Source organism: Zingiber officinale, chromosome 9B (genome assembly GCF_018446385.1).
Source record: "Zingiber officinale cultivar Zhangliang chromosome 9B, Zo_v1.1, whole genome shotgun sequence".
Classification (NCBI taxonomy): Eukaryota; Viridiplantae; Streptophyta; class Magnoliopsida; order Zingiberales; family Zingiberaceae; genus Zingiber; species Zingiber officinale.
In genome coordinates, this window is record NC_056003.1 from 116,449,520 (window position 1) to 116,468,191 (window position 18,672).

Sequence of the window (18,672 nt, forward strand, 5' to 3'; positions counted from 1 at the left end):
CTCTTGAATAGTAATTGCATAAAAAGGATATCAACAAACTTTACTATCACAATTTTTAAGTGCCACTAAATTAGTATTTAAGATCTACGACCTAAACGAGGTGCCCTTTAAAACCCGCGCGTATCTAATTTTAAAGTTTGTGTGCACATAAAGAATTCCCCTTCGCGATTCGCATGATTACTTGCGAAGAAGGCCTACACGAAAGGCGATGATCTATGACCTTTTCTTCGTAAAATTCCTAAGATTTTATTTCGACTAATGATTGTAAGGAAAGTGATTCACAATGATATCACAACATGAAAGAAGGATTTAGAATGTTAGGTTCCTAATGATTGTTTGCTTAGTGGAGTGGGTGTGGCCATCTTTTACAAGGAAAGAAGAGTTCCAAAATGCTGCGAGTGGTCAACGAAATCATCAAAAGTAAACCAAAAATTGAATTGATAGATTGATTGGTTGAATCGTATGTCAAATCAGCTACTAGCTATTGGCTATTTATAATGTATGCATTCGAGTAATAGTAATGACTCGGTTCGAATCTAACAACATGAATTGAAAGACCAAGAGATTGAAAGGGAAGACTCAAGATCGAATACTTAGTATCTTTAAGGTGAGTGCAATTGAAGTAAAAAAGGATAAGGAGTCCTACAAATGCATGTTTCGATATCATTTACCCTCTCCTACTCGTGTCTCTCATGGTCATCCATCCAAGTAAACAGATTCGCGAGAAGAATATCGAGGCATAAAAAATATTGAGAAACATGCATAGGGTAATTCTTAAAATGCCTTTTAACAATTTTTAAAAATATAATATTTCGTTAATGTTAAAATCTTTAACGGATTGACAAAGACACTGACGGATTGACAAAGACACTGAAGATGAGCAAATAATCTTTTGCCACATTTGGAGATGTAAGTGGAAGTAAAGGACAAGGAGTTACAAGGAGTTGAGAAAAGAAGCGAAAAACAAAAAGGTTGCTTGAGGAAAGGAAGAGGGGGAAAGAGCAAAGGAATAGGGATGAGATTAATGTAGTAGGGTGTTTGGAAGTTTTCATACTTCTGTAGTGTATGAGATGAAGAAAACTACTAGTAAAATGTAGTGAAATAATTTTGTTGCGTTCAATATTTTATCGCAATAATACATAGTTCTAGAGGTAATAACCTAAATATGAAAGAAGATGCAAATGAGCACAATAGGAAAGTCGCAAAGTCATCACCGAGGGTATGTGGGTTATACTCGTCGACGAGAAGCAAGTGATATGGATTAGACAATATAGCAAAGCCAAGCGACAAGCATGAGGATGTACAATTTTAGCTTCTACAAGTAAACAACAACAAACTACCCTACTCAGTCAATAAGTTATCATAATGATTGAATAAGAAAATTTCATCTTCACCTCGATAATTTATCCTTTTCTTCAAAACACCCTTGCAACTTCGAACCCTAATCGATCTGATCCCCAATCACCGACACTCTTCCAATAATGAAATAATCATGGGGTGAATCTATCATTGCATGTTTACCACATTATTAGTCAATTAAGTTAGCGATTAAGAGGTAAAATGGCAGTATGAACTACATAATATATCCCAAGGAAAAGATGAGACTAGATTTTTTAGGTCCCATAGATTTCATATATTCACAACATCCTCTCACTCACTATCCACAATCTAATCTACAAAATGAATTCACCCTTTCGATGTCATCTTGAGCCACCTACAACTTAACTATGGCCAAGATTCAAGAAGTAGAAACTCTTGGTTCGCCTTTAAGTCGCGATACGATGAGATGAAGTCCAAATAAATTTGGCCTCCAAAAATCATTCGACTTAGATCATCAACATGTGCCATTTGAAAACAGATAATTTCCGCAAGCATAAATTTCACTCAAGGAAGAAGAGGCCAAATGTTTGTCTAGTTCTGAATGTTAGTTAGGGCTTGAAAAGTTTACCGTGTTGAACTCAACCACTTAGAAACTCCAGCGATCAAGTTGTGACCTAGCTTCGGCCATGTCTTTTTGTGCTTTCTTCCTTCGATAGAAGATCGGGCAGTCCCGGCTGGTTATAAGTAGGCTAGTCATGTTACTGATAATGTCAAAGTGAGAAATATAGGGGGATGTGGAAAATAATGAGCAGACCTTGTGCACAACACGTCTTGGTGAAGTGAGCCTTGGCATTCTTGGCACTGTGTCCACAATTGGCCAAAAAGCATCTCCAATTCAGAAACTGGAGAAATACAGAGAAATCATATCAGAAACAATTTTAAAAAAAAAATCATGCGAAACATGATCAGACAAATTAATGGCATTACTTACAATTCATGATCAAACATCAGATGTAAGACTAACCAGATGATATAAAAATGAGGCACGATGAAAAAATATACTACGACTATTTTTAAGATCCATGTCTAACTAGTTCAAATCAGGGTAAACAGAATCTAGATTTGACCCATCTTCAGCTTAAGATTGAGCATATGCATGGATTATCAGGTCAGAACTCAGAACTGATAGTCCTACAAAATCTGATTCTTAAAACCACTAAAGCATAAAGTTGCCACTAGATTCCTTCAGAAAAATGCCTTCAATAAGACCTTGTATCCAGCTTGAATAGATATGAAATAAAAGGAAATAGATGTGAATTGAGTTTCTTTGAGTAAAGGAATTGAATGAAGTGCAAGTACACACCCAATTGAGGTGGCCTAATATAAGACACTCCCTCATGTATTCTCAAAGCCATTCTCTTGCTGGTTCCGATGTAGGAGAGTATTTATACGGTTTCAGCTAGAAAAGTTACCAGCTAAATAAATAAACAACTAATCCAAATAGTTGCACAGCACTAATCATTGCAGTCTCATGGAAGCAAAACCGATGCAAACTGGATGCATAATATTTTGCCCATTAGTAGTGTGAAAAGTTAGAACATGAAGAAAATACCATTTGATACAGTTTTGCAGTATAACTCAGCTTCTCTTCCCTTGCAATGCGAGCACAGTGTTTGTTCTTGATTGCTGCAAGGAGAAAACCTTTATCAATGTATTCTCTAAGAATTATGGAGAAAGCATAGGTATATTTATTTTTCCATGTTGAAATTGTAGGGACACTCATATAGCTTTGTATAGAGCTCTATCCGAGGGATAGGATTTATGTAATCGAATCCAACTAGTTTGCACGGACACAACTAGACAATAATGACAGGAGCATTCGTAATTCCATTGTACTTGGGGGCACATAGATGGTCTGTGATGCGCATGCATGGTAATATAGCCAGCTTACTATTCTATCAAGAGTGGCAACTGCTTCATGATCAATGCAGATTGATCATTTCCAATTGTACAAGTCTACCAGATGCTCACATTACAAACTTGTGAAAAAATGGTGTTTTGCAAATAAAGAGTGCAATGATTTTTGTCTTGTCAAAAAGAACTAAAAATGTTATAAATACATATCAAGTCAATCAGGTAAAAAAGAGACAAGCAGTGGCATCTGTAAGTATATATAAAACTTATCAGCAAATATGTAACCTGATGACTGCCTTGCATCCAAGACAGCTAAGTTGTTTCTTGGCAAATTTCATTATACCACTGTTTGAAGGCGTTGAAATAGATACAGATCTCGTATGACTTCCCTGAAGAAGCTCTTTACTGGCGTTTTTCAGAATAGGCTCAAATATTCTTAGGAGTGGCTGCAACATCAAGAGAACTAATCATAATTTGAGGGAAAGTGTGGATCACAGATGATGAAGGATTTTCTTAGACAACCTTGCTAATCTGATTTGTCAGATAGTATTGAGGGTCTATCGGAATATTATTCTCAAGGACATAAATCGGATCTTCAGACTTCTCATAAGCCTGTTCAAGACATATAGACACATCAACTAAAAAGATCTTTCTTCTGGAGGAAGAAAATACGAGAAACATTTACCTTGGCATCTTTTGTTCCTTTAATTATAACAAATGGAACTCGGTCACCAACATTAGGAGCAGTTGCCGCATCCCTCTATCCACCACAATCAGAGCACCAGTGCTAAGCAATCTTACAGTTTATATTGATGAACAAGATAGCAAATAAACATTTGCATGAATGTAGTAGAAATGCCTACTTGCATCACTCTGATAAAGCCAATAAGAAAATCAACCTAAGATCTTGATCTCTGCCCATCAAAGGGTATGATGTGGATTGACTGTAAAGAGGTGATGTTCATGACTGTTATACATAACAAGTGTACCACAAAGGCAGCTAAGGTATGGAAATGACACAGTGGCACTCAAATTCTTTTTCACCCTTTCATATATCACTTTTTGATAATTTGAAGAGGCATACTTATTAAGACTTCAGCAGAAGATTGTCCTCACTAAGTTAAAATAAGGGATATTGCCTAAACTGACCCCATTTCAGATATCCATACAAAGAATTTTACAAGCTTGAATGACTTTCGTCTATGGTTCCACGTAAACTGGCTTAAATTTTTCTATATTTTTAAGAGGAGCTAACATTTCATTTATGAATTAGGCTCTCTCCTTACCAATCAGAAAATCTTCATTCTAGTGACAGTTATTCACATAAAACTTTGAACAGAATCAACATCAGTCCAGTGAATCTGTTGTTTAAAGTTCACAAAGGCTACACTATTTTTTTCTGAAAATCTACTAGCATCAGTTTTTGGTTAATTCATGAGCTAAGGACTCTTAAGGACTCCTGAGCATAAATGATAGTGAAGCACTTAAGCAGAAAGTTTCAACCTAATAATGCCGCTCAATGCTAAGAAAGCAAAGAGAAGTTGCACAAATCACCATTACAGCTGAAGAACTCTTCCCATCATTCTCCCATTTCCATGAGGTAAAGGAATGGTTTTCCATGCTAAAAGTATATGTTCTCAATGTATCGATCTTTGTCACCTTTTTATTTTTTTACAAGGATAAAAATAATGAAAAAATCAGTTCTAAATTAAGGCAAGATAACAAACAGATAAGATCTATACTTTTCGCATCTTTTCAGCAAGCTCAACATGTGCAGACTTTACATTATAATCACTTCCAGTTTTGGTCAGACCCTGCCAAAGAAGGTAGAAAAACTTTAGTTCATACACAAATGTTAAAATATGATCTTATATCACCGAGATGGTAATGTTGTCTGCAGTTGGAAATTGCCTTTGTTATAACCAAAAGAGACAAATCCACACGGTTCATTAAAAGATCTGAAATTGTGTTCTTCACATATTGAACTGCGCCAGGAATATCTCGGTCAATTAGTATCTTGTGTAGGCATTCGTTTACCAGATTCTTTACCAACAAACAGTTGTCTCTTCTGACTGTCTCGATGCCTGTTGTTAAGAAATTGAATGCCATTAAATCATGTTTTTTCAATAACTATTAAATAGTTCAAATACTTACCTTTTGTGTCCATTTTGTCAAAACTATCAGGCTTTGTCCAGTACAATCCAGCATATCTCTTCTTGCTTATTAGCAAATAGGGATAATAGACCTTTTCAAATTCTAGCCTAATGGGCTTCAAAAAATGTGAAAAAAAAAATTAGGACAGAGACTAAAAACAAAATTTGAGAATATACACTATATATTCTTGGATGACAAATTTGCCTCATAGTAAATAAATAAAGAAAGAAAATAAAACGTGATTTAAAATGAATACTAAAAATGTCAGCTAGGATATCTAGCTATAATACCCTTACTTTACAATGTCAGCTAGGATATCTAGCTGATAATACACTAAGTAATAGAAATTTAAAGAAACACATGATTTAAGACATCCACAACTCAAATAATCATGTCTCAACCCTCGGATACCTTTATGAAAGTTCCTGTAATATATTCTGATGCTTCTCTTCCTAACTTCATTGCTTCCTCTACAGAAGGCACACCGAATTGTACCATAACAGAGTCAGTGTCCCCATAAATAACCTAGAAAATTGATCATTAAGTAGTCAACTAAAGACAATTTGTCAAATACTAACAGTATTTCATAGTCAATAAAAGGGAAAGCAAATGCATACAACAAAGTATTGAGAATCAGTTTTACTTTTTTATTCAACATAGTTTACCAGTTAGCAAAGTTATGAAGTTTAAGTGCAACAATATTATTAACACTCCGTATTAAAATAATAATAATAAAATCTAATCATCATATTCTTGAGTATGGCTTCTGCCAACAATTAGGAATCCAGGCCTATAAAAAAAATTGTTTTCTGCATGGATTAACCATGTCCAAGAAGTCTTCAAAAGTGGCCAAGGCAATGCAAAAGCAAGTGAAATTCCATTCTAGTATACTCATCCAATGAAATCAAGAAGGTTCAGATTGACACAAGATCACTATTAAGAATATATGTTTATTTATAGATAGCCCAGGTCTTCATTTTTTGTTTTTTTGGTAATCGCTCCTGCAATTAGACTAATCCTGGAAGTGAACCGCCCGGCCCCACGAACCGCCTATCAGGTAAATCTAAGAAGCACGGGTGGGTCCTAGTAGGCAGCCCAGCGACACCAATGGTTCAAACTCCAAGGACGTTCAAAAATGCCCAACGTGAGTTTCGAACCCTCGCAGAATGAGAATCAACCTTGCCTCTTATCACCGCACCATGCCCTGAGGGACTTAGCCCAGCTCTTCATAACTTCTAATGCAGGTGATCATTTTCCTCGCAAATCCTTTTGTTATGGCAAGGATGTAAATTTCATTTTAGTTATGCTGCAGATGTTCAAGAAATAGCTCACAAACTGCAATTCTGCTGTATTCATTCTTAAGCCCCGTTTTTATTGTGATCCTTACCAAAAAAGATTCACTCAAGTTTCATTTATTAATGCACAAGTTCATCAACGCTATATGATGGACACTTGTACCTTTTAAAAGCTTATTAGTGTCCACATCCATGAAGCTACTATTCCAAAACGAAAATTTTCTTGTTTACATTTGCTCCAGCTTGGGTCAATCCCAAATGCTATGTTAGATTCTTGCCTTCTAGATAAACGAGTTTTGCCACCAATGTTATTGTGGCAAAACGTAACGGAGTTTCTATAAATTTCCCATCAGGCTTTAGTGTGCTTATAGAAATTAGAGTGAGAACTACCAATAATATCATCATTGAAGCAAACAAAATTAGCAGCAATTAAGCCAAAATCAGCAACAAAGGAATGAAAACTGATTACATGTGAAACAAAGCAAAGCAATGCCTAGATATAGACTTAACGATGAAACTATATACATGTATCACAAAGCATTTAAAAGTTATAATCACGAGGTCAAAGGAAAGTTTGATCAACTAATAGACAAGTACTACAAATTCTTTCTGCTGCACTTTACATGCCTTGGAACCATAAGCATACCTCTGCATTATGATCATAACCACCACTTGTAGTAAATTTCTCTTCTACCATCTTCTTTGTGTGCTCAATCATTTGTCGACCTTCACATTACCAACGAGCAAAAGTTATGGACCATGAATAATCTTTCCACATCTTGCATTCACAATAGTCCTAGTTAGCAATGAATAGTAATCTACTTATTTAGGAGTCAATTGCATACCGTAGCTTGTCACACTAGAAGAAATTTCTAAACAAGGTAATTGACCAACAGTAGCTCCAGTAAACCCATATACAGAGTTTGCACTTATCTAAAATGATAAAACAAAGAAAACAGTGAGCCCAATCCCAAACTATCAATAATTTGTCAACTTGAAACAAGTATGTCTACAATAGTCATGTATGATGTACTTTCAAAGCCAACTGGCGTCCATCCAGTACAGCCTTCTCAAATGGATCTTTAGCTTCCTGAAAAATATAATATCCAAAACTTGAAAATTGAAGAGAGAAGAAAATTTGCATAATTTTATTACATAAGAATGTAAAATCAAACAAGGACATGAAGACCAGCTAAAATTCAGACATGAAGTTATGAACTAGTCAAAGTAAGTTGGCCAATAAATTGAATATCTTCAAACAATTTTAAAGTTAATTCTATATTTTCAAATCATACCTTCAGATCAGCTTTTGCTCTCTTACGTGCAGTCAATAGCTCTTCTAGAATTTCAGGAAGTATGCCCTAGTTTTTAGACAAAAGACAAACTTAAAACCTTATGAGTATATTAGAAATTTGAGAAAATTGATTGAGCAGCAAAATTTCACCAAAAAGCATACCTTTTGCAATTCAGGTTTGACAAAAATTTCACCAGATGGAGTTTTGTTTACACTTTCTGCTGGCAAGTTTAACCTATGGGCATCTTCTGATTTAACCTTCACAAAAAATACAGTAAAATCACAAGAAAATTCAATTGAACGATATAAATTACAAGATCAATGTCATGCTGTTTAGTCTCCATGACAGAATCTATACCAATGTGCAATAACACAAATTGTATGCCATCATGATGGATGGGTATAAAGAAGCAAAGTCCAAAGTTGCAATGGGCTTCTCATAAAAACCAGTATTTGCCTCCAACACCTACAAGTATGAGCAGAATTAGCTAAAGGTCAGTGTTCATTTAATATTTAAATATAAAAATAGAAGTTATAAACATGCATATCCTTATATTCTTAGGAAATCACAAGGAATTTATAGAAAAACAGAATAAAAAACATCCCTTTGTTCACAAGTGATTATGATGGCGACTAATATAATTGCAAAAAGTACACATTACTTTTCCTGATTTCATTTTCTGGCATTGAAAATTCTTTTGGCAATAAATTTATACAAGCACGTGCTAAGTAGGCAGGAAACTGGAAAAGGGCTATAGTTACTCACAGTTGCACCTTCAAAAGATTCTTGAGCAGATCCTTGCCCTTTGACATTTGGAATAACAAGATTCCTCTGTTTAGCTTTCCTTAGGAGTTGAGAAAGAACCTGGAGGAAAGTCATCCAGGTTAGAGGGGGTCATTTTTATTATCCAGTATAAGGGTAAAAATATAAGTTGTCACCTTGATGCTCTGGCCTCTTGAAAGCAAAAATGATATTGGCACACCAGTAACTCGTGCCATCTCCACATAGTTGTAAATGTACATCAATTTGTCCAGAAGTCGTTGTGGAAGATAAGCATCCTGCATATATAACATAAAAAGTTCAGCAACATGGATGAGAAAATATAATACCCCATAACTAGATCTTGGGGGAAAAACAAGAGGTCTCAATGTCACTCTAAGCCTTTTTTAGAAAACGAGAAGTCACCCTAAGCATTAGAACATGAGATTATCCAAACCATGTCTATTATTTTGTAAAACAAAAGATTAGATTCCACCATATTCGAATCAACCCACTATTCAATATTGGTCATTTTCTATAATACAACTACAGTAAAGAACCATCATACCAAACTGTGTATCCTCTGTTACCTTGATAAGACATTGCAATCAATTATATACAACTACAGTAAAGAACCATCATACCAAACTGTGTATCCACTGTTACCTTGATAAGACATTGCAATCAAATATAAGAAGATTGCCATGAAATCAGTCTGATGTGTGTCTGCATGCATCAAAAGAAGTAACTTGTATTCAAGTATGAATAAGTTTCCTTTGACTAAGCCAATCTCTTCATAGAAAGGACAAACTTAAATAACTTAGTTATTTCAAGCTAATTTTTATATACATAAACATATACAACAACCAAGTTTTATCCCACTAAGTGAGGTCGATTATATGGATCCTCCTATGCCATTGAGTTTTGATCCCCTAATATATCATCATCTATATTTAATTTTATCGTTTCTAACTAAGTCTTATTTGATCTTTCTCTTCCTTGTTTAATGTGCATATTTATCCTGCTCTCATAGCCTAAAAGGGCAACCCAGTGCACAAAGCTCCCGCCATGCGGGGTCCCAGGGAAGGATCCATTGTACACAGCCATACCTTGCTTTTTGCAAGAAGTTGTTTTCAGGATTCGAACCCGTGACCTGCTCTCATAGCCTAATCATATAAATAAACATATAGGTTTAAAAATTTTGCAAAGCCTATTCTTTGAGTTTTCATGACGTTTAGGAGGTGTAAAAGAAGTCTACAGGCATAAATAAAGCTTGAGCAGTAAAAAAAAGTAAAAGGAAAAGAACATTTTTGCATTCTAAAAGCAATAGAGGAAAATGTTATGTGTTAATTGAAGTAATATTTATCAAATGAATAAGCAACTAATACCCACCTATGCCATATGCCGAGATCTAGCATTGTATATTAGCTTGTCACAAAATCTAGTTTAAATACTACTAATTAGTTGCGCACATTAAATACATAGTTAAGCTGCATGTGAGGGATCCATGCAAAGTAAAATACATAAAGCAGTTTTATTTTCCTGCAACATTGGACACCATTTTATTAGCACAAGGAATACAATAAGTACCTCCACCAGGTTATATCTAACATCTGATTCAGTTCAGATATACCAAAGAATCTAGTGTCTACCTTGGCAGCCAAGATTAGAGACTGTTAAAGTTAATTTGGTAACCACTTGTCCCAAAGCTTAGGTTTGTTAAGAAAGAGATCAATTTTTATATTTTTAAAACACCCATTCACATATGGCTAGACTTATTGGGTGGTTTGATTGGCCAAAACTAAATACATATGAGGTAATATTATGACACTGGTAAGATTTAGACCTTAGACTTTGGCCAATTCAATTTGAATTACTACGTTAAAGTTTAATTTAACCACTTATCCCAAAAGCTTAAGCTGTAAACAGAGACCAATTTAATATTCTTAACAGAGACCAAATTTCCAGATGCAACCAAGCAATAGCAACTTTGCAAGCAAAGCAAACACTAATTCTAAGAATATCTCAGGCACACATAATGACTGAAGTCATTAATGAACCTTCAAACAGTAGACAGCTAGTCGTCTTCTAGTTTCTGGATTACCATTTTGGAGGTCAGATATTATTGAATGATGCACATCTTCTTTCTGCAAAAAAATAAGGTTAAATGAGAGGGAGAGAGAACACTACTGAGAATTCTGTCAGCAGAAACAGTAACACGCCACATGGTGGTATATTTATTTAAATTACTTGTCTTGAGAATACCGCATTAGTTCACTTCATGGTTAGGAAGAATACAACTGAACACTTAAATGGGAAGGCACTACAACAAGCAGATACAGTATGCATCCATACAGGTGAAAGAGGTCAAAAAATCCCTAATTATTCAAAGGTCAGGGGAAAATTGAATTAAGCATTTATTCCTACTTTTGACATTATATGCAATCCTAATCATATAGACTACGAGCTTGCTTTTACATGTGTATTCTGCAAAGGATATTAGACAGTGAAAAATCTATCATGGATTAACAGTGAAGAATCTGTCATGGATTTTACAAATTTCCACAACAAGATTAACATAGTTAATATCCATGCTCCAACTTGAATGGGAGTGAAGTGTTAGATTAATGGGCTCAGTGATTAGTCCCCCATTGCTAGTTATAGACAGGGTTTTATCATGAGTCCTATATATACTCATGTAATGATTATCTCTCAATGAATACAGTACAATATTCTCTTCGCCAAACTAACAGCCAAAACACCATGCAATTTGTACTCTATATATTCATGTAATGATTATCACTCGATGAATGTAGTATAATATTTTCTTCCCTAAATTAACAGCCAAAATGGCATGCAATTTGAACTTCAAAATCAAATGAAGGCATGTTTTTTTTTCGAATAAATAATGTCTTTTCACCTTTTGAGTAAATATAATTCCATTTTATATTCATTTTCAAAGTTAAAATATAGAAAGTAAAACCATCATAATTCATATCTAAGAATCGGCTCAAAGGGCAATCTCCCTATATTCTTAATCCTAAACTCAAGCATCTTCAAAATGCAGCAATATTCACTTCAAACTGCAATTTAATATACTCACTAGTCAACCAAAGAGTGGCAGTTAAGGACTGACAGAGTATTATCTTGTCTTCATAATTTACAATCAGATGTAATAACACAGGTAACAAGGTTACAAGGGTGCCATTCTACTTGTTAATTCTTAAAAGGAAATGGAAATAGATCAAGGATCCCTACAATTCTAGCTTTTCAATTCTCCCATTTTCCAGAATATGGTGTCCTCAAAGAAGTTAGCATGGTTCCACTCATTATATTTTGCAGGAAAGTGTATGATCCAATTTTAAGCATTATGTCTGATTCAAATCACTAGTAGGGCTGCAAGGATTTGAGAACCAGCATGGTTGCTAGTCATGCCAAAATTGAGCTTGAATCATTTAAATTTCAACAAATCCAAGAATTATACTTTTCAATTAATATAGGTACTCAACATCAAAGACTCATCTAAGGCTGAGTTTAATTCGAGCTGAAGTCAATTGGATTTAAAAGCCCAGATAATGCTACCCATAACTTTAATGGCCATGAAAAAAAAATACTATATAGGATCATCTATAATAATATATTTAGAACCTCAAAGTGATTCATAGCAGGGGAAACCCTGGGGGATTAAGTTTGCTTATATGTATGTTCAGGAGAAACAAGGCAATTCGTAAACAGAGAATGAGCTTATGCACTATAATTGAGCTATGTACCATTGAAACTTAGCTCGATAAGAATTCTACCAAAAACTAATGCCAATACTTAGGCTTGTTGAGAGATCAAGTTGAGCTCAAACTGGTTTTAGTAGCTTCCACTACTACGATTGCTTTGTTTTCAGTTCTAATCACTTGTTATGATAGGGTTCTACCCGCAGATGAATTTCATTAACAAGAAAGGAGGCAGCAGAAACCACAGGAAAATATCCTGCAGATCTCTTCCAGATAATCTTTCCCACAGCTAACTGGTTGGGAAGAATCACTAAATAGTGGGATTGTGAAAAAATAATTATGTTACATTATGTTATTGTTACTAAAATTAACATTGTCCGCAATAAAGGTGTACAGAAAAAATAGGACAGCTATGCACTACAGCAGCTATACTTTTAACTGGTTTATGATACAAGGTAGATTATGACCCAAATAATAAGGCAAAAAGTATACACATTTATTAACTTTAATAAATGGCAAAACTTACTTGCTCCCCGAGAAAATGTGCTGAGACTGAATTAAGAGAATATGAACTAAGCTTGTAATCCCTTTGCATAGCCTTCAGAAACAGAGAGAAGAAGAAACATATCAATAAGACATTAACAAATCAATTGTATGTTAACTCATATAAGAACCTGAAACAGATCAAACTGGACTCTTCCCTCCACTGTAACTTCCTTGCTCTCCCTCACGCCATATTGCCTGCATGAATCAAAACTATATTGACCACAGTACACATCAATTGAATATGTCTAATTTCAGCAGCTAATCATATCTTTATGTAGTATAGCCCAGTTGTGAGTTGATGCACATGGAACTTGAAGGTAGTAGGATGCATCATGCTCATTAGTCCTACTTTAGTGATCCAATGTCTATATATTTGAAGGTTATCCTCTCGCAGCAACCTAGGCTTCTTTGGATTGAATAAATTCCACCTCATTTCAACATGGCATATTTGAGCCATGATGAGAGTGAGGGGCAGCATGATGAAGCTAGGATGCTCAATGTTCATTTGTTCCATATGAATAAGTGTGGTGAACCATTATGTCTATGCATTAGAAGTGCATTCCACACTACAGTGACTAGTCATTTTAGGAAAAAATGCGCCCCAACTTAAGTCAGCATGGTACCAAAGCTAGCTCACATCCTAAGTCATAATGGGCCTCAATACAACATGCAAATAGAACTAGCCCGGCACCTCTAAGTCATAACAGGCATGAGGGTTTGTGTTAAAGTTAGGATGCTTCATGCTCATTAGTTCAAGAAAAATGTTGATCCATTAGCTCTATATATTACAAGAGTCAGTGATTCCCCCTACTTTTAGATGATATTCCAAAGAACAAAGGCACTAAGGCAGCAATAATACTTACATTTCAGTCAAAACATAAATTCATTAATTTACTAATCTTGTGTTCATATGTATTATTTGAATCATGTAACTTTTAAATCATATATTTCCTTGAAAATAATAAAAATGCATTTTTAATGCTTTTCATTTTCAATTACATTTATAAAAATATTTAAGGTTTTCTATAAATATTTTAATTGTCTAGATTCTAGACTATTAAGTCGGACAAGGGCGACCAAGATTGGGCCCATAGGATGCTTGAGTCAATACCATCTCAGGCCAAAATGGCCTATGACAACCCTGTTTAGGCCTGTGATACACCTGGTTTCTGACACATGTACATACTAGTGCTGGTGGAAGCTCTAATTTTCCCTCAAAAAATAGATGGTATAGCAAGAAAAGTTACTCATGTCCAACCCTAGTATATAGTTAAAATTTACACAGGAAGTGCTGTACCAAAAATAAACGGATAAATTTTTGCAAAATCTGGTGTGAATCAATGCATCAGGATTTGGGACAAATGACTTTGAAATATGTAAACGCTCATGTACAGTTAAAGTGAAAGCCAGTAAATCTCCATTTCATGAGAAGAAACAACCATACCAGAAGTGCAAATACAAAAGAGAGAAAAAGCAAACAAAGCAATACAACTCAAATATTCCTTAACCACTCCATCCACAAACAAGCAGTACGAAAAAAAATGGCTTATGAGTACAGAACATATATTTTTTATTCATTAAGATCACTTATACTTGAACTGCAACACCAGTAAGCATGATGAAGAAAAGGAACAGCAGTGACTGAGAAACCACTCAAAGATATTTTTAAGATACAATCTACCTTAGTTTACACGTACAACAATTCAACGAGACTTAGTTTACACTTACAACAATTCAATGAGATGTGAAGTATGGGATACAAAATAATCATTCAAATTGAATATAATGCAATGCGATTACTAGACAGACAAGTATCCAAAAAAAAAAAGGATTTAAAAAAATTCACTCATAATAATATTGCCTAAAAGAAACTACAACAAAAACAAACAAAGCACACAATCTTAGCTATCTATGTGCCAAGGAAATAGGAATGCATAACCTCGATGAGAATGTTGTATCTCTAACACGTAGCCGGCTGTTTCTTATGCGACCAAGTGTTGGGAACTCACCTATCTTAAGGGCTGCAGCTCTCTGTGACAAGGAGGACAGAGTACACATTTATCTTTAAGAAATCAGTATGATATACATTTAAATTGCTAAAACAACAGGTACCTCAATAAGATAAGGCAAGTCAAATTTGCATATGTTATATCCAATTATAATATCCGGGTCAACCTCACGAATTAAATCCTGCAATTGAGTTCATATTTGTTTCCTCAAATCAGTGCATGATTGCCACACTTCAAGCAAAATCCCTTAGTAGAAAGTCCAATGAACAATCACAAAGAACTGGTCATATAAGGAAAAATAATGCCAACATGTCAAAGTCATCTTGGTAATCCATATTCAATGAACTTTGTATAGCCTCTAAATAAAGAGCTGAAAGCTACTTACCCTCCAAGCCAGTAAAACGTCCCGCTCCGTATCAAATGACATCACATCAACTCCAACAATTGGAGAACATGACTTAAGAGTCATGACATTTTGTATAAAAGGATGATCATCTCCTTGAAGGGTGACTAAATTTGCAATCTACTCAAAATAAGGAAAAGTTAAAGGAGAATGAAAATCACACATAGTGCAATTGCCCAGTGTATTAAAACAGAAGGGAATACCTGAATCACAGGATCATGAGTTGGCTCAGGAAAGAGTCCTTTACGACCAGCACACTCGATATCGAAACTTAATATTCGAAACGGAGCCATTTTTGAGTATTTCCCTTCAGGAGTATGACTGATCAGCTCAGAATATCTATTGAAGGATTAAGGAAAGGTGACAAATAACAGTATCATTATCCTCAAACTGTCTGTCTCAATTATTTGGAGTCAGCCATACGAATTATTCCTCTATAGAGTTTATGTAAGGGTATATCACTATGAATATTTCAATGAATAAATATTTTTATTAGATTAACTAGAATTTTCATTGGTCTCCCTCTATCCTTTACATCCTCCATCCTAATCAATTAAACAAATACTTAGTTTAATCAACTAATATAAAATAGTTGATTAGATCAACTTCTAACAGAAAAATCCAATAGTTTTCTGCTTCCTGTAGGAAAGGATACAAGCAATCAAGTTCCAGTTGGCAATAAGACATACTCTTGATCACCTTTCTATAACTTCCAGCAGGGACTTCTATCCAATTTCCACCAACAATGTTACAATCAATCATGAATCGAAGTGCAAAAAGAATGTTGCTTTCGTATGTGTCAAAATTCCTTGAACCAATGCCTTCGATTGTAATACCCTTCTCAAGAATACCTGCCAAAATATTGTATTTTTAGATGTCGCCTCCTGTACATATGAACTAATATATCCAGACAAGGCCTCTACTAGATCACTCCTTTTATGCAAATGAAACAAGAGGTCAACTTTCCAAATTCTAACAAAAGCATCGCTAGAGGTCAAATTTCCAAATTCTAAAAAAAAGCATCACGATTTAGCAAAGAATGTGTAACAAGGGCAGGGGTATTTTCTTCTCTCATCGAAGAGGCCTTACCACGACAACTGGCAACCATAGTAGGTAAGGCAACCACGATCTTCAGAAAAGGATGAGACTGATCTTTCTGGTAACACATAATGCTCTTCTTCTGCACCAACTCAATCCGCCTAATGAACCTTGCTACATTGTTGTTTCGATTTGATTCTCTCATTCTCCCCTATATGATTCAAATCACAAGAGAAAAATCTTAGCTAAAAAATGTTAATTCAAAAAACATAACCAACAATGCTGAAATTGATTAATTATGATCAAAAGGACAAACAATGGAATAACGATGAAATCACCTCTAGTGTTTGGTGGAAGCGAGAGATATCATCAGGCCCCATCCCCATAGGGCATTTTATATAAAAGTAAGGCTCAAAACCGTGAACATGACAGCAGACACTGTGACCTAACCAATTCCAGATCCATTTCTTCACTAAACCAAATTAGTAAAAAACTATAAACAAGTATGAAAGCAGCAAACCCAACCTTCTCTCGTGACGCCAAAGATCCTGAGAATCGCTGAAGGCCCAGATGAGCTAAGCAACAGTTCTTTGTGGCTTTCCCCAATGACATAATCGATCTCAAGCTGCTGAAAAACTGTAAAAAGAAAATAAAAACTAACAAAAAAAACAAACTTTTTACATCCTGGAGGAAAATGTGGTCGAGGTCACGAGTACCGATGTTTTCGGAGCCGGATAAATAAGAGGGGGAGAGTGCAGGGCGTTTCCACTTGGAGAGGCGAGACGAGAGGGCCTCGTCGCGAAGGAGGATGAGGGCCTCCTCGTCCTCTTGGTACATGGTCTCATCCAGGAACACATCCTCGTCCATCATCTCCTCCTCCGCCGCCGATTCATTCGTCGGCAACGGTTGCTGCGGTTGAGGGTTTTGGCGGTCGAACTGCGATCGCTTCGGCGGGTTCGGCGGCGTCGAATGCTGCACCCCTCTCCGCTTGCCGTTGCCGCCGGCCATGGAGACAGCTGAAGGACAGAGCGAAGGCGACGAATCGGAGAGAAGAAGGAGGAGGAGAAGCGGAAGTAGATGGATTCCCGCCACTGCGAGGGTAGGGATTTATTACCTTTTGACAACCCCAGACATCACGTGCTGTGCGCGTGTCATCGATTTAGCCGTGATTTATGACTTAGCCAAATCTCGTAACTGTCACAATTACGATGTCAAAAAGTCAATACGTTCACTCTCAGTGCTCCTGTCAATCTGTTTCAGAACAAACACTGTCACAATTATGATTCACAGCTAAGGCACGATCTTACAATTTGGTGGCAAGCTTGACTAGCTGCAACTCACGATCGATCCGAGCTCGAGCTGCAAGCTCATAATCATGATTTGTAGTCGGGCCACGACCATGAACTTGCAATTATGAATTGTCTCAAAGTTCATTGACGATTGATATGAAGGTCGAAGACAAAGGACAAAAACTTATTTTTATCGCGCGATCTCATAGCTAGATTCAAGCTCGCAGTGACTTGGCAACGAACTTACTCCCCACAATTTGTGGCTTGATCGAAGCTCATTATTGTCGCGGCTAGATTCAATCTCGCGGTGACTTAGCAACAACTGTGATTTGTGACTTAGCTACGAGCTCATAATCATGATTTGTGGCCAAAGCCATGATTTCAACCTCGTTGCTACGAGATATCTATCATAGATTTGAAAGTTCATTGATGATTACTATGAGAGTTTGAAAGGGAGGATGAAAACTCATTTACCTGGTCGATCAAGATGTGGTTGTAACTCTTAGCTAGATTCAATCTCATGGGGATTGGGCGGCAAGTTCGCGCGCCACAATTTGTGATCTGGTAAGAGCTCTCGTTGTTGCCACAACTATGGTTCATTGTTAGGGTGTCATCTTACAATATGGCCGACTTGTTGAGATCACAGTTGCTTGGTCGTGACTTTGAGCTGTGATTTGCAATTTGCGTCTGGTCAGATCTATCATTGTTGTCGCAACTATGATTCATTGCTAGAATGTTATCTTCCAATTTGACCAACTTGTTAAGCTCATGATTGCTTAGTCGGGGACTTAGGGCATCCACAGTGGTTAGAGTCCATTGAGAGCTCTTTCGTTGCCACATCTGCGCCACATCAAAAGTTAAAAACCTCACACCCCTCTCCACTATCAAAAAACCTCTCAACAACTTCTTCATGGGTCCCACACTT

At 36.0% G+C, this 18,672-nt stretch overlaps 1 protein-coding gene across 1 annotated transcript; it reads right to left on the reverse strand.

Annotated features, from left to right (window-relative positions):
* Positions 1-1,782: 1,782 nt before the first annotated feature.
* LOC122023923 (DNA polymerase delta catalytic subunit) lies at positions 1,783-17,563 on the reverse strand. Its single transcript, XM_042582357.1, has 30 exons — positions 17,175-17,563; positions 16,984-17,094; positions 16,797-16,903; positions 16,510-16,669; positions 16,076-16,271; positions 15,624-15,759; positions 15,403-15,540; positions 15,121-15,198; positions 14,948-15,039; positions 13,137-13,203; positions 12,989-13,060; positions 10,798-10,884; positions 8,917-9,036; positions 8,744-8,842; positions 8,336-8,443; positions 8,140-8,235; positions 7,979-8,044; positions 7,717-7,773; positions 7,529-7,616; positions 7,330-7,409; positions 5,800-5,913; positions 5,389-5,503; positions 5,146-5,318; positions 4,977-5,048; positions 3,920-3,994; positions 3,757-3,846; positions 3,520-3,680; positions 2,933-3,006; positions 2,135-2,222; positions 1,783-2,054 (listed from the first exon to the last, which is right to left on the reverse strand). The coding sequence occupies exons 1-30, from the start codon at positions 17,464-17,466 to the stop codon at positions 1,967-1,969; spliced, it is 3,300 nt and encodes a 1,099-aa protein (XP_042438291.1). The 5' UTR covers positions 17,467-17,563; the 3' UTR covers positions 1,783-1,966.
* Between the last annotated feature and the right edge of the window lie 1,109 nt (positions 17,564-18,672).

Excerpts from the sequence above, each read along its gene's own strand:
- LOC122023923 (XM_042582357.1), bottom strand. The coding sequence starts at position 17,466 with ATGGCCGGCGGCAACGGCAAGCGGAGAGGGGTGCAGCATTCGACGCCG. Across the intron at positions 15,760-16,075 it reads CAACTGGAACTTGATTGCTT|ATATTCTGAGCTGATCAGTC; the intron begins GTATCCTTTCCT and ends ATCCTTCAATAG. Across the intron at positions 7,410-7,528 it reads TTCTAGTGTGACAAGCTACG|GTCGACAAATGATTGAGCAC; the intron begins GTATGCAATTGA and ends GGTAATGTGAAG.